This window comes from Budorcas taxicolor, chromosome 21 (assembly GCF_023091745.1).
Source record: "Budorcas taxicolor isolate Tak-1 chromosome 21, Takin1.1, whole genome shotgun sequence".
Taxonomy (NCBI): domain Eukaryota; kingdom Metazoa; phylum Chordata; class Mammalia; order Artiodactyla; family Bovidae; genus Budorcas; species Budorcas taxicolor.
In genome coordinates this window covers 47655336-47678334 of record NC_068930.1, presented here as the reverse complement: position 1 = coordinate 47678334, position 22999 = coordinate 47655336, and the positions used below count along the sequence as shown (strand labels likewise).

General features: G+C 39.6%; 1 protein-coding gene across 1 annotated transcript in view; it reads right to left on the bottom strand.

Annotated features, from left to right (window-relative positions):
• Positions 1-22999, bottom strand: part of NPAS3 (neuronal PAS domain protein 3) — a 963361-nt gene that overhangs the window by 481570 nt on the left and 458792 nt on the right. Inside the window, exon 4 of the mRNA XM_052659608.1 lies at positions 12465-12541. Within this exon, the coding sequence (XP_052515568.1) occupies positions 12465-12541 (77 nt within the window). The remainder of the gene's footprint in view (positions 1-12464; positions 12542-22999) is intronic.

Below are 22999 nucleotides of genomic sequence, written 5' to 3'. Positions count from 1 at the left end.
AGTGATGATGCTGTGTCATCAAAGCTCAGCAACTTAGAAGACAGGAAGACAGCAGAGCCAACTGACACCTCAGATATTAGCTTGCCAAATTAAATAAGGGACAAACGCATCTGTGTAATAAACCCTACTTTAAAACTTATGATTCACTCATATATACATTTCAGTCTTCGCCCAGGTCACTTACTAACAGAAGTTGTGAATTAACTTCCAACAGGAAAAGCATTTTCCTAATGTCAATGCTGATATCTTATCTGAGGTAAGGATATAGGAGAGGAGAACAACAAATCTCTGCCTCTCTCTCCTTTCTTTTTAAATAAAAATACACTAAACCTTACATACGATTGTTTTACAGCTCAATTGATAAGGTGTATTCCTTTTTTTTGTCCAAGAAAATTTAAAAGCAACTAATTTAAATATGCAAAATTATCTTGAGTTGTTCATACGTGAACTTAAAAGCCGTGCAACACAGGAAAATTAAGTAATTATGCCTCCAAGTTATTTACTGCAATTAAGCTCATTTATCATATGCAAATTAGTGCAAACTGGTCTCATTAGTTACTAAATTACTCAATATGAGCTGAACAATGTAGCACTCCAGTTTGTAATGAAAAATCCCTGTAGAGGCAAGCAGTATCAATTAAGCTAATTTGCATATGCAAATATATTCACTAACTTTCTCTTTTTCTATATTTAGTTTTACATTTTCTTACCATTCTGGATCATAGGGAAACTGCAGGGTCACTCCCCTTTTTCTCTTTCCTGTTTTATAGCTAGAGAACATCTCTATTAGTTGAATTTTATTTTATTTTAGTACTGATGTCAAGCAGGATACCACTTGCCATCAAGGGCCATAAGGAGTAAGAAGATGAACCTTTCCTAGAGATAATCATTTCTTTAATACTTGTAAATTCCAACAAAATAATAAGGGTGAAATTCCAATTCATCAATAAAATAGAAAATACACTTAATGTATCATTCTCTCTCATAAAAGTCTTTTGAAAACATTGCTATTAAATGTAAAGTGTGATGTTGACTTGGCTAGGCCACATCTTAAGTAATAATTTTTATGTTCGTATTAGTCAGTTCTTGAGCTGTTTTAGGTATTACTCACTTTTCTCTGCCCAGATATTTGAACTGTACTAGTCAATCTTTTATTGTCTCTTGCTGGATCCAATGAAACAAGATGCTAATAACAGATGTTGCACTCTCCAGCCCCACCCCAACATGATTGTAAGTACATCTTTTGCCTATAACCTAATTTCTCTAAAGAATCTTCTTAGTTTTCTACAATTGAGTGGGTCTCAAGACACTGAAGCGGTGCTGTCACTAGAAATACTTAAATGTTAATAGAAATATAAAGTGTCACAAGATATTTTGTTTCCCTTATTACACTGACTACAAATTTTTAAATATTTCTGATAAAGAACCTATCAGTTCAATTCAGTTCAGTCGCTCAGTCTTGTCCGACTCTTTGCGACCCCATGAATCGCAGCACGCCAGGCCTCCCTGTCCATCACCAACACCCGGAGTTCACTCAGACTCATGTCCATCAAGTCAGTGATGCCATCCAGCCATCTCATCCTCTGTCGTCTCCTTCTCCTCCTGCCCCCAATCCCTCCCAGCATCAGAGTCTTTTCTAATGAGTCAACTCTTCGCATGAGGTGCCCAAAGTACTGGAGTTTCAGCTTTAGCATCATTCCTTCCAAAAAACCTATACTTTCTCATTTATCTTAAAAAGAATTCTGCAGGACCGAAACAGTGTGTAGACCAACCATGATTCCAGGGTATATCCTTAAACTATCTTCAAACTATGATTAAAGATGGAAGCATAGAAATTTAAACATAAATTCTAACATTATTTTGTTCTAAATCTGATTCACAGCATTCCCTTTTAAACCTAGGCTCTTCTTTTACTTCTACTCTCTATCCCATGATTGAAGGTATTAAAAGAAGAAAAACCACAGGATTGAAATCTGACATTTCACTGAAGTCTGTAGTGTCATCCATTTTACACATGCAAATCTCTGATGACTTAGCCTATCAAATACAAAAATAGCAACATTTGAGATCCCTGTTCTCCATCCATTTTAAGAAAATATACACTTTAGTTATACTGGTCTGCTAAGGTGATGACCACAATCTATGTCTTTTATAAGAGAGTTGTTCTACTGAAAAATAATTCTTTCAAGAACAATTATTTCCTTAGTGATGCTGAGGAAGACAAGAGGTCATGTAACTCCTTTGCCCAGCCTTTTCTGGTTCACTCCCAGGGAGAGACCCTCAGGTGTTATAATATTGAAATGTTCTTGGTGATTTTCTCTTGGTTTCCCTCAAAGTGTCTGCTCAAGAGATTCTCTTTTAGTTTGGGGTTTGAATGCCCTGTAATTCAAACATTTCTTAATACCCAGAAATAATGCAAGGTTAATGAGTTACTATAGAAGGGTTCATGCAACATAGACAAGTTCAAAACTAACACCTTGGTGCCACACTTCCACCACTATCTCTCTTTAGGGATTTTTTTATAAAATATTTTTATTCTCTCAAGACTTCATTTAAAATAATTGCAGTTCTATATCATTTATATACAAACTTGTGGATATTTATGAGCATATTCATCCAACTCAGAAAGTTTCATTTACTATAATATCCAAAACTAGTTATGAATGAAAACCATTCTTCAATTACTTTATAAGTAACAGTTATTAGTAGTGATATGTATTACTCAATGTCAGCAACTTAACAGGCACCCTTCTGTAGTTCACCATAATGTATTCACGACAAATAAAAACATAAACCCTAAAAAATCTTCCACATACAAAGTTTGATTTGATTGCTTTGTTTTGACACCTGTGAGGCAAGGCAATACTATGGAGTATGCAAAAACAATACTATAATTTCACATAACAATTATATAAGCTTTATTTACAGAATGAAAAAAAAAAACAACCCTCAAACCCTTCTGCTAAGGGCATGCAAATAATTAAAGAACTCCATTCATAAACCTGGCACCTAAGGGAAAGTCATTCCCCTAGTTAATTTTACGAGTTACAAGGATGCTGTTACCATTTTCTGTTCCGTTAACTTTGATAAAGTAAAATATGAATATTCTATCTGGTCTCTAAACTGGGTAAGTAAAAGTAAATACCACTTATACTTTATTCATATTAAGGAATCATGAAGTGAGAACAATAATGCCTAGAGAGAACTTTTAAAGCAGGAACCAAATCAGTGCTGAGTCACAAGTACTACATTCAGGAAAAGAGCTCACATAATGGCTCAAAGTTCTTGGATTTTTCTCCTGTGTGCTTAGTCGCCCAGTTGTGTCCAACTCTCTGTGGCTCCGTGGATTGTAGCCTGCCAGGCTCCTCTGTCCATGGAATTCTCCAGCAAGAATACTGGAGAGGGTTGCCATTTCCTCCTCTAGGGGATCTTCCTCCAGGGATTGAACCCATGTTTCTTGCACCTCCTGCACTGGGAGGTGGGTCCTTTACCACTAGTACCATCAGGGAAGCCTGGGACTTTTACTTCACCTGTCACAAACAGCACAATTCTTAATTTGACCCCTTGCCTCTAACTCCTCCTCTGATCAATGAGTCACAGAAGAATAAAGTCAGCTAAAACGCCTCAGGCCCAATGCCCCTACCTCATAGTTATGCAACCGCGAGGCTGACACCCCTTGATTGTCTCGCCTCTCCTGCAGAAGATGCCCCTGTGCTGAAATTCATACCTGAAACAGCTATAGGTTCACTGAGGCTACAATAAGGGTCACAGTGTATACAATACAAACGGTGGCCCTAGAACTGGGTGGTATGAAGCCTGGACCACGGCCATGCCTGTGTATACCAGAATTAGATCATTACATTGGAAAAGAACTTTGTAACAGCTGATTTTTATATTGATAGAATCACCATTACATTTATTTCGCCCCTCTCAGTAGGAAAGAAGTCACATTTTAATGGATCTATAAAACTTCCTAAATTTTCTTAAGAGAATATATGGCTAATAAAATGTACCTTTACAGGAACTAAAGAGCCTCTTGATGAAGGTGAAAGAGGAGAGTGAAAAAGTTGGCTTAGTTCAAAAAACTAAGATCATGGCATCTAGTCACATCACTTCATGGCAAACAGATGGGAAAGAAATGGAAACAGTGGCAGGTTTTATTTTCTTGGGCTCCAAAATTACTGTGGATGGTGACCACAGCCACGAAATCAAAAAATGCTTGCTCCTTGGAAGAAAAGCTATGACAAACCTAGACAGCATATTAAAAAGCAGAGACATCACTTTGCCAACAAGTCTGTCTAGTCAAAGCTATGGTTTTTCCAGTAGTCATGTATGGATGCAAGAGTAGAACCATAAAGAAAGCTGACTGCCAAAGAATTGATGCTTTCAAACTGTGGTGCTGGAGAAGACTCTTGAGAGTCATTTGAACTGCAAGGAGATCAGCCCAGTAAATCCTAAAGGAAGTCAACCTTGAATATTCATTGGAAGGGCTGATGCCAAAGCTGAAACTCCAATACTTTGGCCACCTGATGGGAAGAGCTGACTCATTGGAAAACACCCTGATGCTGGGAAAGATTGAAGGCAGGAAGAGAAGGGAATGACAGAGACTAAGATGGCTGGATGGCATCACTGATCAATGGACATGAGTTTGGGCAAACTCTGGGAGATAGTGAAGGACAGGAAAGCCTGGTGTTCTGCACTTCATGGGGTTGCAAAGAGTTAGAAATGACCTAGTGACTGAACAACAACAACAAGATGCCCATGGCAAACACATATACTGCAGTACGAAGAATAGGTGGACCAGAAATTAAGAAGTCCTTAGCACATTTTTTCACAAAACACCACCGGGGCTAGTATGCGGAACAGCAAGGCTTGGTACCTGATGCAGGAAATTCCGACGTATTACCTGAACCCCAGTTCTGGTGCTCAGAACTGATCTGTATTTTACCTTCCACTTTCCATCAGTTCCCTAATTCTGTTCACTACAAATATAAAGTCTTGCCTTTCATAACCTGCCTTTTAAAATGTCCTCATCATTTATGGGGAAGTATTTATAATCTAGTCCTAACATCCTGGGTTCAAATTCAACTCTCACTTAACTAGCTATGTGAGTTTAGTCATGTAATTGTTATGTGAGTTTTCTAAGAAATCTTAGTTTACTCAATTTTAAGATATGCACAGAGTACCTGAATCACAGATACACACTGTACTAACTGATGATATAAGAGTAGTTAGCATAATACACAGAACTTAATACATACCAAAAATTCAATAAATTTAAGTTAAAATCAACCTGGCTTAGGCCTTTCCTCATTAAAACACACTTTACTTGGTATTTGAATTAGAAATGCAAACTTATAATCAAAATATTCAATGGAAAAAAAAGATTAAATAAATTATGATACAGCCATAGTATAGAATGACATATAGCCATTAAAAATAATGGAAGCCTATCCTTTCCTAATGCAGACATGACCACTTGATATTGATTTTTTAAAAGTTGATTGCTAAAGAGCATACCATTGACCAATGCTTGACCCCATGAATCTCAGATTATAAACATACTCTTAACAACATTAATACAAAATTCTCCTGTAACACTATCTTCTCCTCTCTAAACTGGACTTTACCACAAACATCCAAACACTTCTACCTTCTATCACTTTTTAGGTTTGTCTTCTGAACCTAAAATTTTACTGCAATGCTTTAACTGATGAAACCTATGACATCTTTTCAATATTTGTCCTCCTGAAGGATTTATATCGTCAGTCACCTTGATACTTCTTCCTTGCATGCTAAGTCACTTCAGTCATGGCTGAATCTTTGTGATCCCATGGACTGTAGCCCACCAGGGTCCTCTGTCCATGGGATTCTCCAGGCAAGAATGCTTGGGTGGGTTGCCATGCCCTCCTCCAGGGGATCTTCTTGACCCAAGGATCAAACCTGTGTCTTCTGTATTGGCAGGCAGGTTCTTTACTCTTATCTTTGTCTACTCCTTTCTACAAATAGCTGTGAAAAGGAGAGAAGTGAAAAGCAAAGGAGAAAAGGAAAGATATACCCATATCAATGCAGAGTTCCAACGAAAAGCAAGAAGAGATAAGAAAGCCTTCCTCAGCAATCAATGCAAAGAATTAGAGATACCAAGGGAACATTTCATGCAAAGATGGGCTCAATAAAGGACAGAAATGATATGGACCTAACAGAAGCAGAAGATATTAAGAATAGATGGCAAGAATACACAGAAGAACTGTACAAAAAAGATCTTCATGACCCAGATAATCACGATGGTGTGATCACTCACCTAGAGCCAGACATCCTGGAATGTGAAGTCAAGTGGGCCTTAGGAAGCATCACTACAAACAAAGCTAGGGGAGGTGATGGAATTCCAGTTGAGTTATTTCAAATAATAAAACATGATGCTGTGAAAATGCTGCACTCAATATGTCAGCAAATTTGGAAAACTCAACAGTGGCCACAGGACTGGAAAAGGTAAGTTTTCATTCCAATCCCTAAAAAAGGCAATGCCAAAGAATGCTCACACTACCACACAATTGCACTCATCTCAGTTAAGTTCAGTTCAGTCACTCACTCAGTTGTGTCCGACTCTGCGACCCCATGAATTGCAGCACGCCAGGCCTCCCTGTCCATCACCAACTCCCAGAGTTCACCCAAACTGATGTGCATCAAGTCGATGATGCCATCCAACCATCTCATCCTCTGTCGGCCCCTTCTCTTCCTGCCCCTAATCCCTCCCAGCATCAGGATCTTTTCCAATGAGTCAACTCTTCGCATGATGTGGCCAAAGTATTGGAGTTTAGGCCTCAGCATCAGTCCTTCCAATGAACACCAGGACTGGTCTCCTTTAGGATAGACTGGTTGGATCTCCTTGCAGTCCAAAGGACTCGCAAGAGTCTTCTCCAGCACTACAGTTCAAAAGTATCAATTCTTCGGCACTCAGTTTCCTTCACAGTCCAACTCTCACAACCATACATGACCACTGGAAAAACCATAGCCTTGACTAGACGGACCTTTGTTGGCAAAGTAATGTCTCTGCTTTTTAATATGCTGTCTGGGTTGGTCATAACTTTCCTTCCAAGGAGTAAACGTCTTTTAATTTCACAGCTGCAATCACCATCTACAGTGATTTTGGAGCCTTATCTCACATGCTAGTAAAGTCATGCTCAAAATTCTCCATGCCAGGCTTCAGCAATATGTGAAACGTGAACTTCCAGATGTTCAAGCTGGGTTTAGAAAAGGCAGAGGAACCAGAGATCAAATTGCCAACATCCACTAGATCGTTGAAAAAGCAAGAGAGTTCCAGAAAAATATCTATTTCTGCTGTATTGACTATGCCAAAGCCTTTGACTGTGTGGATCACAATGAACTGTGGAAAATTCTGAAAGAGATGGGAATACCAGACCACCTGACCTGCCTCTTGAGAAACCTGTACGCAGGTCAGGAAGCAACAGTTAGAACTGGACATGGAACAACAGACTGGTTCCAAATAGGAGAAGGAGTACGTCAAGGCTGTATATTGCCATCCTGCTTATTTAACTTATATGCAGAGTACATCATGAGAAACACTGGGCTGGAAGAAGTACAAGCTGGAATCAAGACTGCCTAGAGAAATATCAATAACCTCAGATATGCAGATAACACCACTCTTATGGCAGAAAGTAAAGAAGAACAAAAGAGCCTCTTGATGAAAGAGAAAGAGAAGAGTGAAAAAGTTGGCTTAAAGCTCAACATTCAGAAAACTAAGGTCATGGCATCTGGTTCCATCACTTCATGGCAAATGGATGGGTAAACAGTGAAAACGGTGGCAGACTTTATTTTTCTGGGCTCCAAAATCACTGCAGATGGTGACTGCAGCCATGAAATTAAAAGACGATTTCTCCTTGGAAGGGAAGTTATGACCAACCTAGACAGCATATTAAAAGGCAGAGACATTACTTGGTCAACAAAGGTCCACCTTGTCAAGTCTATGGTTTTTCCAGTAGTCATGTATGGATGTAAGAGTTCGACGATAAGGAAAGCTGAGTGCTGAAGAATTGATGCTTTTGAACTGTGGTGTTGGAGAAGACTCTTGCTAGTCCCTTGGACTGCAAGGAGATCCAACCAGTCCATCCTAAATCAGATCAGTCCTGGGTGTTCATTGGAAGGACTGATGTTGAAGCTGAAACTCCAATACTTTGGCCACCTGATACGAAGAGCTGACTCATTGGAAAAGACCCTGATGCTGGGAAAGATTGAGGGCAGGAAGAGAAGGGGACGGCAGAGGATGAGATGGCTGGATGGCATCATCAACTCAATGGACATGAGCTTGGGTAAACTCCAGGAGTTGGTGATGGACAGGGAGGCCTGGCGTGCTGCGGTTCATGGCGTTGCAAAGAGTTGGACACGACTGAGTGACTGAACTGAACTCCTTTCTCATTTTCTATTTGCATTTTAAAGGAATGGCATGTACGGGGTTGCCTCTCCTCAGCCCTTTTCTTTCCTTGTTCCATATGATCTCCATTTGTCTGCAACTTGCTGCTTGATCTGAAGTACCATTCATCTACACAAATCAATAGTGCCCAACCTTGTTTTTACCCTTTGCCTTGATCTTTCTCTAGAAGATCAGATTCAGGTTTCCAACTGCTTACCTCTTACAGATTTGGTTATGTAATGAGATATCCCTTTCAGCCCCTCTTAGGCAAGAGTATCACTGGAACCTTTTATCAGGCTAGAAGATCTGGGATCACTGATAACTCCTACCATTCCCTAGCTTTTCATCTCTAATTCATACCATGTGCCATACCTGTGTCTCTATTCATAGAGGTTCTATCTCAGATAAGATCTTCATTTGGATATTAGACTGTTATAATAGTTTCCTAAATTGTCTCTTTATAATAGCCTCTCATAACACAGAGGATTCCTAGATTGTATTTTAATAGTAACACCAGAAACAAACCAAAGGTTTATCTTGTCCCTTTCTTGTATGAAAGCCTTCTCCACAGGCTTGTTGCTGATTACAGCATCCTGGTGTGGCTTACTGGGCTTGTACAGTATGGCTGGTAAGTTCTCCATCTTTATCTCGTATGTGCTCCTCTGCGTATGTGAAATAGCCATCAGCTGAACATCTTAACAGTCCCCAAACAAGATCTATTATGAGCTGCCTCCACGCTTTGTGCTCTACATTTCTTTGCCTGCAGTGTTCTTTGGTTGTCTTTGGCTAGTAAACTCCTATTCATCCATCAACAATTTTGAGTGGTCTTCTCTGATGCTTTGTGGCAAATTCAGAGCCTCACTCTTTCACAGGCCCCTAGTAAAATACTTGACCAGTGTGATGCTTCTCACTTTATGGAATCTCCTAGTTCTTTAACCAAATGATTGCAAGCGAGTTAAGGAGAGCAGCCATGTGCCTTCTACAGCAAATTATGTTGTTACTAAGTATTTACCCTTTTTCTTTTTTGGTAATGATGGTAAACTATGATGTGAGAGACTATGCCAACCTTGTTGACCACACAGGTTTGTTCACCCCCTCCCCCACCCCGATATTTACAAACAAAAGAAGGGTAGGGGAGAAAGAAGAAAGAATTTACCCCAGGCCCCATGAATCAACCAGATTCAACTATGCAACCTCCTGAAGGAAAAATAAGGAAACCATGTTACCCCAGCAGACTACTGAGAAACCTTGAGTGCGGTATATAGATCTATGGGTTCAAGAATTAGAGGAAGCCCTTTTTGTTACTACTACTTCCCTATCCATTCCTATCTGCAATTTTAGCATATCATTTTGAGAAGCATACAGATTTCTTCCCCTCCATAACCTCTGGTTTTAGAATCTAATGATAGGAGTTTCTAGTTTCTATGACAATTTCAAGACTGTCTAGTGCAACCACACTTGGATGCCTGACTTTCTTGAAAGCATCTTTACAAAGCCATCTATACTTCGAAGGCTAAAGGTTTTGTGTGTGTTGGAAATGCAGACAGCTTTATTTGTAAGTTTTGTTATATGGAGGCAATTTCTTTTTCTATTCAACTTTCACCCCTTTCTCTTTTTTCTATACTCTGAAGACACACAGAATGGATCTAATCCTCCTTTTTTTTTCTTCTTTTGGGATGAGGGCTTCAAATAGATAGGAGAGGATATTAATGTCCCTTTTATGCCATGTATTTCCCACACTTAACTTCACCACGCCCTTTGCCACATCTTATGTAACACGATTTCCAGTTCATGCACTCATCTAGTTATTCCACTCCAAATGACATCCAGCTGTCTATGTCCCCTTCAAGAGTGCTGTTTAAGTCAGGTGTGACCAAACCAAAGAACAGGAGAGTTCAGCAGTCTCATGTAGATCCTCCATTCTCTTACTGGAGTCCAATGTTGAACTGCAACTGGGGACAGTCACTCTTTATTTCTACACTGCTCTCACTGAGCTTACATTTACACTCTTAAGTTTTTTATTTTAAATTAGATTTAAATTCTGGCAGCTCCTGAGTCTCCCTCCCTACAAAACACTGAACACAAGATTTCCAGAGAGAATTTATAGGATAATAGGATACCACTGGAATCATTTCTCTCACTGACAAAATCTTACGCACCGATGGCTTCAGAATATAAATAGGAGTTATCCTGGATCACATCAGAATCTAACAATGTACAGTTGGCCCTCTGTATCCACAGATTCAACCAACCACGGATCAAAAATATTTGGAAAAAATCCAGAAAGTTCCACAAAGGAAAACATACACTTGCCACATGCTACCAATAATTTACATAGCATTTGCACTGTATTAGGTACTGTAAATAATTTAGAGATGATTTCAAGTATAGAAGAGGACAAGCATAGGTTATATACAAATACCATGTCATTTTATATTAGAAATTTGAGCAACCACAGATTTTTCTGTCCACAGGGGTCCTTGAACCAACTCCCCTCACATACAGAGGAACAGTGGTATATATGGTATCACTCATAAAAAACTTATAACAGAGATTCTGAACAAAAATGTACAGTGAAGAGGGAAATAAAAATGTAAAGATCTAGAAAGAAATATCCTTCCTGTATCCCTGAAACTTATCTACTACAAAGGTAATTCAAAACTTTATGTGCACAATAGGATAGCATTTCCTAAGGTGTAGTTCAAGAAACATAGTTCTATGGAATGTACATATATTAGTGGAGAAATGAGAAAGATCAAAATAAATAAAAATAAATAAGGACCTTTCAGGCCTTAAATTTACAAAGGTGAATAGTGACATCTCAGACCTAATAAAGCATCAAAATGATCTCAAATGGTTGTTAAAAGTAACAAATTCCTGGATTTCACCCTGAAGACCCTGATTTACTAGGTCCAGGAGAGACCCAGGAATCTGTCGTTTGAACAACTGTCTCGATGACACTGAAGCTGTCAGCCAAGGAACCATTTTGGAGAGTCACTGGGGTTTGACCATGGACAACCTGATGAAAGCAGTTTTTTTAGGGTATATATTTTCAGAAATTACATGCTAGATTCAGTACCACTTTGGCTATCTAGAAAATGAAAGCACCATAGAGACCTTTTTTAAAAAAAATTACTCTGAATGGACAGGAGTTTATAGTTTAGCTTTGTTTTCACCCCAGATCTTATCTAAGGAAAGCAACCATCTTTTTCCAATAAGATGCCCAGACACCCCAAATATGTCTGTTTCTTCAATGCCAGGTTAAAAATGAATCTTACATGTACAAAATAAAAAATAAAAGCTTTGGCCATGGCAACACTTATCCTGGAAACAGAGGCAATATAGAATGATGAGTCAAGTTAGGGATTTGCAAAATCTTAACAGAAAAAGTTCTGAATAAGTGAGGTGCTAAGTTTGGGATAAATTTTTTCCAAGACTAAATAACTCCAGGTCCACGCCTAGTCACCCTCGTATTTTTCATGAAAGTCACTGGAAAGATCCAATTATTAATATCCGTCTCCTCTTACTTAAACACATACTTTAACATCTCATCCTGACAAAGCTGGTACTTTGGGAAAGCTAACATTAGGGTGGGAAGCACTTACGAATACAAACTTAAGCAAAGAACAACTGAAGTTTGGCAACACATAAAAATGTCACATACTTTCACAACAAAACTTTGCTCTTCCAAAAACAAAATATAGCTCCAAAGACACACACATATGTTCACTTACAAATGCAGCACACACAATCATTCTGGGAACAGCCAGCTACTAGACATTGTGCATCAACTCAATAGTGCCGTTCATCTCAATTATTATAGCACAAATAATACTTGCCCTCCCTTTCTCATTAATATTCTCTCAAGGGATGGCTTTCTAGAAAGAAAAAAAATAAATTCATAAAAATTTCATAATTCCAAGCTACAATAGCAAGTCATACCCATAGCTGCAATAAAAGGCTTTTTCATAAAAAAGACTAAACATGTGGATTTTTCTTAGCAAAATGTAAGCAAGCTTTTTTCATTTAAAGGTACCTGTAAAATGTGACTTCCCAAATGTGCTTCAAATACTTCAATGGCCAGTGCACTGGGGCTTCTCCTTCGTTGTGCACCTATAACTTAAAGAAAAAAAAAGAAAAGAAAAGAAAGAAAGAAAGAAATTAAGTGGGGGCTCCAATTCACACTTTCAGCTTCATTTCTCTTTAATTGTATCACTAGATAGCTACTATAGCTCTAAGATCTAAGAGAATCACAAGCCAGTTTTAACTCTGATTCTCAGTTGCCTGAGCAAATCAGAGCTGAGGCTGAATTTTCATCGTAGAATATCAACTTCTACAAACATTAAAATCAGATTTAATGTTTTTCTTTTTGGACTGTTTTCCCTATACTGGAGCAAAAAAATATAGGAATGTTCACATTAAAAAAAAATAAGTTAGTAAGCTGCTTTTCTTAAAATTTAGGTATTGTTATTTTTAAAGCAAATACATATTTCCTTTCCTTCCCAGAGAAACCTGAACATTTAATGTCCTCTAGGCCAGGAAAAAAGCAAACAGGATTTTTTAAATGTTCTAATGCAATATCTTTATCATAATTTAATAAGCACAACATGTTGGCTAGGAGATTCTCATTAGTGACTGTTTGCGCTAGTGTTAAGTATCTCAGGATGGCTGGATTTCATATTTACTGAACATTCACGTATAACTATTCCTACAGGACCTGCAGGAAGCCCAGGTGGAAGCTTGTTTAGCCTGTGCCTCTCAGCTCAGTGACTGTTTCCTTATCTGAATACTTCTGTTCTTCTGCTAAGGTATAGTTAGTCTTTCTGTTCCTAGCATGTGTTGTCTGCAGGCACATACACCCAGAGAGCCTCCAGATCCTTAACAGAAGGGCTTACTGCATGATATTTACGGGATCCAGAATTGTGGGTCATTGCTTCACAATTTCTTTCTTTTTTATGCACGGGGTCATGATTTGCTTTGAAATCTGTTCTAGCTATTTTTCCAGTTTTAAAGAGTCCTCAAACATAAAAACCTAATTTTCTTTCCAGCAATTTATGAAAGAAAATATTCAGAACTTTTCCATATTTCAAACAAATACATCCCTCACCTCTTCCTGCTTTTCTTAAAAATTGTATGACAAACCTCGATTCCCTCAAATCTAGACACTATGAATTGAAAATAAAATTAAACCCCCTACTTTCTTTCTTCTCCAAATGCTTTCAGCTAGTTGACAAGACAATACCAGCAAAATGCTGGTGGGATAATTCTGTTATGTCTCAGTTATTACTAAGTCAGTTAGTTAGATCCATACCTTAGTAGGGATTATAATATAAGTGTACTTAGGATTATTGTGCTGTGCAAAAGTAGGCAGTTCCCCCCTGCAATTGTGAGCTAATGTCTGCCATGTCGGAAAGGCACTTTGAAACTAGTATGAGTGGTAAGTATCACTATTACTTGCAAGAGGAAATAAAAAGGGCATTTTTTTTCCAATGGGAAAATTTATAAAATATAATTGAAGAGTGATTATTATCAAGGAATATTCCAGCTGGAAGGGACGTTAGAGATCACTATTCTAACTTCTTCATTTGCTTCAGAAGCAAAACACATAACTAATAATCTTAAAATAGAAAAAATCAATCTTCTACCCTAAGATTAATCATTACCATAAGTATAGACATAAGATTTTTAAAATTTTAATATTAAGATGTACTTAAGACAGTATTCCTGGGTGTGTGTGCATTTCTGATTAATTTCCTATTCTAACATGCACATTACTCCCTTCAAAACTCCTTTGGCATTTTTGATAATGCAGCTGTCTTGCTGAATACTGTTTTCAGTTTCTAGAGTGTTAATTGCACATTATGGTAGCTTGGTGTGAATGATCCCACATGAATAAAATCTGCAGTTCTCTCTCTTTTTTTTTAAAGATCGTTGGGGGGAGGGGAGCTTTGGAGAGGCAGAAGGGGTTGTTGAAAAACTTCAAAAGTGTCCACTCTGTTATTGAGGCAGTAATTAGGATTCAGAAAGCTCTTTATTAATAGTTTAAAATTTGGGGGCATTTCAGGACTTCCAATAATGAGGTTTAAAATAAACCCCTGTAACTCACAGAAAAAATGGACTGATCTCAGAGAACATATGCTATTCTCCAAAGAACTGGATTAAGAGGGGGGCAGCAGAGTAACAGCCACCAATCTATTGAGGACCTTGAAACATCACAGGAAATGAGAGGACCTTGTTCATTCTCTAGAAGGTCCCAGGAGTTTGCTCCAATAACAACCACCTTCCTGAAGCATGAACTATACTGCAGAACTCTACCGGGTTCCTGCAGAGGTAATTTAAGCCTGGCCATTGATGGCCATTCTTTTCTTGCCTTTCCTCAACTTAGGGCTCAGCTGTTCTTTAGGTAAGTGGTGCAAATGCATACATAATTAGGAATTTTATTTTAAAAGCTTATTAGTCAGTCTGGGGATCCCACATGCCTCCATCAGGTCTTCTGTCCCTGAGTCCTACACCTGCCTGGTTAGTTTCCTTTGTTCTTCGGATCCTCTATAGAAACCCGAGTGTGCATTCTAGTACATGCTAGCATAACACACAAGAATCTTGTAAGTGGTTTCATGCTTTTCCCTTCCATGGCATTTTTATTACACTAGAACTTCTCTTGATTTATATGTTTGGCACTTATGCAGGTGATGTGGGGCTGTAATGACAGTTCCTAATTTTACAACCAACATAAATATGTTAAACAGGAACCCATTATGCCCCAGGTAGAAGCCCAGCTCTGACTTGAAGCCTTATTGGTAACTGAATAGATGTTAAATGTGTACTTTTTATCTTGTGTTTTTCATCCCACCACATTTGGGATTTTGAGTAGTGAGATAATAATCTGATAACTGAGGAACAATACAAACACAGTTATTTTGTTCCTCTATGTTACTCTCATTGTGTTTATGGAGTATCATTTATGCCTAAAGAAAAACTAAAGAGGCACTTCCTCAGTGAGGGTCATCATTCTCAGAAAAGTAATACACTGATTATGAAGTTCTCTCAGACTGCTGTGTTTTGGAAGTGGCCAGTTTTTAAAACCATTTGGTAGCCCCCCCACACTGCATACTTGGTATTGCTATACAGGTTAATGTTTAATCTGCAGACACTTCAGTCATTTGTCTGTTCAATTAAAAGACAATGCTTTGAAATGTAAAGAATAATAAATCAACCAAAAAATGCATAGCACATTGCTAAATAAATGGAACCTGTAATCCTATATCTGTGAGGACTATGTCTCAGTCACTGACAGTGATGAGAATTATATAATTTGAACAGGTTATATAAACTGGTAAAATAAAAAAAAAGCCACAGTAATTCAAATTCAATTCAGAAATTACTGAGTACCTATGTGATGCTGAAACTTGCTAGCCACTGTAGGGTAACTCATAAACCTCATAAACATTCCATCGGAAAATTTTAAGCAATTCAAAACAAACCTAGGCCCAGCATAACATGATCAAGAGAACAACACGATCATCTCATGTTTCTCAAGGGTTACAGATAAAACACCTAGAGTTTTAAGAGACTTTAAATGGAAGCAATGTATAGGGAGAAAGATTTTTTAAAATTGACTGAAGAAATTCTGATTGTCTCAGAAACATAAAATGATATGATGAATCATTAGGATTGCACATTTGGCCTTTCTCTCATTAAAAAATGGAAGAAAAAAAAAGACAGACAGACAGAAGAAAACCCCAATCTGAAGCATGTATCTGAAAAATTCGTTTTGTCCCTCAATGGTGTCAGCAAAAAATAACCTAGACTCTTCCACATAACCTTGTGAGGTAGTCTTTGAGAATTAATTAAGTGCAATAAAAGACAATCCCTCTTTGGGGAAATACACCACACACTCCCAGTCATGTTCCTAACCAGTGCCCGTCACCTTCAGGGACGCACAGACGCCAAGAAGGCTGAGGATTATTGCTCAGTGGGAGTTTGACCTATTCAGACAAAAGGTCAGCTTGCCATTGAAGAACCCATTAGAAAACAGAAGCAGGCCAGCTCAGTGGACACACGTAATGAACAGCGGAAAAGTCATGAGCCTTTCTTGCCTTGCGTCCTGCGTTGCCCTTTTCCCCCTTACCCTCCCTGCCCCCGCTTCCAGAGCCGCTGGAGCTGCCCCAGCCCCTCCCTGCACAGTTCACACTGGGAAGGGAAACCACAGGCAGCAAGAGAGAAGGGGCGCATTATTTCAGGGATCTCTTGAAAAAGACACTCAAAAATGAAGAAGAGGATGGCACTGGGAGGCAGGGTTGCCAAGAAATTGTTTGATTTGGGAAACGTTGTCATTAGCAGATAGGGAATACCATTTTGGGGCTATTTTCTCATCCAACTGTCCCTCCACGGGGAGCCGAGCGGCAGGATGAGTGAATGTAGCCTTAACATTCTGCAGGTGGTATTTCAAGAGTGGAGTCATCCACCGAGGCAAGTTTGGTGGGTACCCTCAGAATCTGTTGTGTATGGGGCAAGACTGTTCCTACACTGAGCTTGGGGGAAGAGAGGACTAAAGGAAATCCCGGACGTCACTCCCTGGGCTTTAGCACTTGGGCTAAGCAAAGTCGGAGTCTGGGAACGAAAAGAGTACAGAATGCTTAATGAGTCTTCCCATGACTACCAAAAAGAAGAAAAGGGATTTCCCTTGAGGAATGTCAATTAGCCTCCCTCACTGTAGGGCAGATGAAGCCACGGAGGGTTTTCTCAGAAGTCTCAGAAGTTTATGAAGGATATAGTTGTGTATATGTGTATGTGTGTCTCCCTATAAAAATAAACATTGATATGCTTTTATTGACACTTATTCTTACCGCTCCATCTACTGCCCAAATGCACAGTTTGTACCCTTTCAACACTAAATTCCTCACTGTTCGTGCATGCCCTAAACACTGGTGGAATTTCAGGTTGCGATGTGGAGGATGCCCTGGAATAACCAGTGGTAGGTACCTGATTAACCCAAACAGCAGGACTAAAATTGAAACTGTTGCCAAAAGCCTGATGTGTGGAGTTTCCACACACTACATGAAGCGAATGTCTGAAAACAGAGAATGACAACACTTTTCAATGTACTTTCACCAAGATAAGTTTTTTGCCCCTTAAAATACAGGATAACTGAGAACCAGCAAAAAAGAAACAGGGACAGGTATTGTTGATCTGGCATTTGAATGGTAGGTTAACATTAAATAATAAGAAAAAAAAAAACCCTCCCATATTCAAAAACAGTGTAGTATGGGTTTATTTTTAAATTCATATCCAGAATGTTCTAAAAAATACATTTTTATAATTCATATCTCAAGCATATCAACACATTATATTACCAATTTAGACAAAAAAGGTATTTCATCTATTAAAATAACTGAAACTCTAAGAAGTCTTATGCTGATTCAAAAATTCTTTGATGCAACACATTTAAATTTCTCCCACAATTTAAAGATGCATTGAATATATTCAGGAAAAGCATTAAGGGTGATAAGACTGTGAGAGTATTAATATTTACAAATGAATGGCTGGATTTAAGAAGAAGGAATCGAATCGTGTCTCCTTTTATCAAAAAAAGCCTATCTGTATGGCTACAACTAGTACAAACTAAGGGGAACTACACAAAACACTGATCTGTTTAAACACGGATGTGTTTATCATGCACTTCCTATCTTCTGAAGAACTTATACAGCATTCACATATTTTTGAACACTTTCTTTACGAAACTTTTCTTCATCAAAATGGTAAACTGCCTAAAAGTGAAACGGCACCCAAGTGTTACTTTTATAAGTCTTAAAAATGTTTCTTGTATGAATTACAAGGACTTCTTTTCAGTATGAAGTTTTCATTTTAAAGAGTCATTTTGCCCACTTGCCTTGCTTTTCCTTTGAAGGAAATGAGAGTTATCAAAGCAGGTGTTTCTTCATCTGTAGGCAGGGAAAGAGGAAAATATCTGTGTTCTGACAATCTGGACGTTACTACAGGACCTATTATAGGTGCCTTACATGGGTTACATAGAAGTTGATCAACACACTTTTTGAGAGGACCCAAACTTCTGCTTGACAAGGACATTCTTAAGGCAATGGGGTAAGCTGCTGTTTGGAGCGATAGCACTAGAGGTGATGATGAAGTGCTGATAGTCAACATCTTTGAGGTCAGAAACCTCAGGAAAATACAGGCATGAGCCACAGCCTAGGCTGAAGGTTGGTGAGTGGGGTACCTCAGGGGAATCTTCAAGAAATGCATGGAGGTATAAGGGCAGGATTGAAGGAGCAGATGAGGGTATGCTTTATTTCTTGATTCTGCAAAGTAATTGTTGCAAATTCAAACAGGACTCTCTAACAACAGTAGGCAACAATCATTTCAGTTTAACTTTCTTAAGCATTCTCATAACAATGTATATAAAAAACAGTCACTTTTACAGGACTTGAAATCCAACCACAACTCCAAGGCTTTTCTGAATGCATTTTTTGACTTTAACAAAGTGATGCTGCAAGGGCTTGCTTTGGATGCAGAGCTTAAACTATTTAATTCCCTTTATACAGTGAAGAAAATGAGAATTTCCTCTTTGTATTTACAAAATTTAAAAAAATAGATTATGACTAATTCTTGTCTTTGGATTTCCAGCAGAGATATAGGGTATCATCAATTGCACTCCCTCTCAATTTGGAAAAGTTTGAAGGGTGAGGCAGTTACAAAGTGACTTAAGAACAGAAACTATAGAACAGGAGAATGTCTGAGTGGCAGAGGGTCTTGATTTTTATCTAAAGTGAGCTCAGCAAAAGTCATCAACTAATTCATTCTGGCTTCAGGGCTACAGCAGCAAACAGTTACTGAGCCTCACCATGAGGCAGGCACATTGCTGGGCCCTGAGAACACAGAGATGACCAACAGAGTTCACTGAGTGAGGCAGTCTTGTGTGATAGGAGGGCCCAGTGGGCCGCAGGGAGTGGCATTGTAGACACCAGCCCAGGCTCCAAGCTGGAACACGTGCCTAAGGTGGGCAGGTGCTCTGCCCGAACACCATCTGAAGCTCTGCTTCTGAGCTGCTTCTTTTCTTGTTACTGTTGTTCTTGTTTCTCTTCTTCCTATGATAACCTTCTTCTACCAATCACCTACCCCATGAAGTCATGAAGGACCGAGTACTCGCCGACCACAGCTTTCAAAGGGAAAATTAGAGAGGACACAAACTACACTAAGTTGGATACTTGTCCTTTAATTGGTAGAAATGACCTCCCCCAATACTATGCGAAAAACTGTTTTTGAGAAGTTGAAATTTTTAATGGGGGTTAGGTTTGGTATGCTCCCTCAATAGAGGCTGGAAAAAAAAAAAAAAGGATTATTGTACTTTCATTTTGCAAAATGTCTTAAAAGCCTTTTTCAGTTGAGTGCCATTGTAAGACTGTCAGCCCTTCTGACCTCAATGACACACACACTGTTAGTGGCATGACTTTGCCCAGTAGGAAGGAGCTAGAGATTATCATTGAATTGGTATGGTGTCAGTCAGCATGTGTGCATGCGAGGTCGCTTCTGTCGTGTCTGACTGTTTGCAACCCCATGGATTATAGCCCGTCAGGCTCCTCTTCCATGGAATTCTCCAGGCAAGAATAGTGAAGTGGGTTGCCATTTCCTCCTCCAGGGGATCTTCCCGACCCAGGGATTGCAAACCGCATCTCTTACGTCTCCTGCATTGGCAGGTGGGTTCTTTACCACTATCCCCACCTACACTTAGTGGTAAAAGGAAAAAGTTCACATCTGTTATCTTGATTCCCCCCCCCCCCCCCCCCAAGTCTGATCCCAAAGCTTCATGTTATGACAACTGTAACATCTGCTACAAATGCTGAGGAAGTCAAGCACAACCTTATTACTTCCATTCTAATGCTCCATCCATCCTTCGGGCTTTCCAAGGCCACTAATATGGCAGGGGGAGGCTAGGAAAAACTGGCTCTGTAGGAAGCAGCTTGTGTCTCTGAGATAGAAAGAAGGCAGTGTCTCTGCCCTTTCCCCTTCTCTCTCTCCTGTTCATCCACTCATACATTCATATTCACATTCTCTCACATGCTAGCTCACTCTTGGACCCCATCAATGCTTAGTGGTGTGTTTAGAGACTTTCTGACAAAGAACAGTAAAAAATAAATAGTTCCATGAAATAGTGGGCTGTTGACACAAAGGACATGATGCTACAATTATAACAGCACCTGCTACTGAAAAAGTCACTGACTGATTTCCAGAGCTCAACCATTTCAGACCATGGCAATACATTTATTTATGAAAAACTTAGTGAACACTTAAAATATGGAAGATATTAACCTCATAGACCTAGGAGCTAGTGATATAAGCCAGGTTCCCATTTCCATTTCTGAATGCTTTCTTAATATGTCAGCAGAAGAAAGCTAAAAGCCTCCATGTGAAATCTGTGTTGAGTCTCTACTTTTAGCTGGGTACCATGTCAGTGGATATAAAAATGAAAGCACCATCCTGACCCTCCAGGTGACCAGAGTCTAGTGTGAAGACATATACATAAGCAAATAAATAAAATCCAATGAATGTGTGACTCTCAACTCTCAACTCTGGATTGGGTCGGGGAGAGCAGCGGCTTCAGTATAGGGGCATGCCAGAACTGTGAGTGGAGAGTGAGGTCACATAGACAGTGAACTGTAGCAGTCAGGACCCTGGGATCCACTGGCTGGACATGGAGGCCAGAACAACTTCACCTTTGCCTAGCTACACATGCAAGGTTCCAGGCTCACCATCCGGCCAGCTCCAGCCAGCTTTCTCTCAAGCTGCAATCCCAATGGACTGTCACACTCATAAAGGCACTTGCACATCTGGGTGCCACACTTTTACCACAGCTTCCTGGGGCTCAACATTATAGCTTAACAGTCACACAACTACATCCAGGAGGATCAAGGTTCACTCAGCTCTGTCTGAAAACCCAAACTTTACCATTCAACCACTTGCTCTGCCTGTGTCAAAGTTCCTGAAGTGCACGCCGACACCACAGCAGTCAACCGGGTACTGCGTGAGGCAATCGGTTACCAAATGGATTGTCCCATCACCTCAGAGCTCCGATGGGGATCTTCCTGCCACAGGTCTCTTACTGAGGCCATCAGATTCCTCCCCAAGGTGCTCTCTGCCCTCCGCTTGCCGGAGTTCAATGGAAGGACTCACGTTATTGGGAAATAGCTGCACACAGAGGAAAGGATTTGGGTTCTGGAGTCAGGCTGACCGAGTATGAAATTCTCCATTTATCTCTATTAGCTGGGTGGTCATGGACACATTAGGCTCTGGGGACCTCAGTGTCTCATTGTGTCAAGGGGAGATGCTGTGAGGACACGTGACACCCCCCACTCTGCTTTTATTTCCCTCCTAAAACTTGTTTGCGTGTTGCCTCTCTTCTCAATTAAGGACGTCCCCAGTGGCTCAGTCGGTAAAGAAACCGCCTGCAGTGCAGGAGACCCAGCTTTGATCCTTGGGTTGGGAAGATCCCCTGAGGAATGGGATGGCTATCCACACCAGTATTTTTGCCTGGAGAATCCCATGGACAGAGGAGCCTGGTGGGCTACAGTCCACGGAGTCACAAAGAGTTGGACATGACTGAGCAACTAATACTTTCACTTAACACTTTTTCTTCTCCACTCACATTGTTCCCTTCCTAAGCTGGAGGAATTGTTTTGTGCACTGCTGAAACCCTAACAGTTAGATTAGGGCCCAGAACACAGAAGGTACACAATATATATTTGTGAATAAATGAACAGTCTAGAATTCTAGCCCATGGGAGGTGCTCAGCACATGTCAGCTCTTCCTCCTTGTCATGAAAAGTGGAGGCCTAGTCAAAGATGACTTTTCTAGATCACCATCTGTATCCCAATTTTTACAGAAACACTATTTTTCTTAAATATGCCCACTTCTTAGGAATTATTTACCAAACTATTAGAAATATTTGGTCCCCTATATGCTTTACCTAGTTTCTGTCTTTCCTGCAGCGTGATATAAAATCTACAGTGTCACCACAAACCCTGTGAGCCAAGTGCAATCAGGGCCTCAAACCAGTACAAACATTTCACACATACTTGGGCAAAGAGCCAGCAATTCACTGAGTGTCAGCAACTGCCCACTGAATTTTCTCTTGAAGATTCACTCATGTACTATTCTAGCAGTAATTGGCATTCATTTTAAGATGCTGAATGCTTCCAACATAACTTGATTAGGTAAACGTATAGAGCTACCAACACTGGAAACCAAAATCACCTCTTACAACCTCACCATCTTCTCTGATTACATACAAACAAAAGCCCACACAATTATCAATGGTAACTGAGTGGGAACTAGGTCTTGCTTATGTTAGATCAAGGTTTTCATCACCACTGCCATCTGCCTCATGGGGACCTACAGAGGCTATGATTTACAGAGAGTTAGAAACTATATAAGAAAAATGAACACTATTTGGAGTTTAGAGATTAGTAAACAAGCTGACAAGATTGTCAGGCCTAAAATTAAGAACACACACAAGCATATACTTTCACACTCATCACCACCATGAAACATATCAAGGAG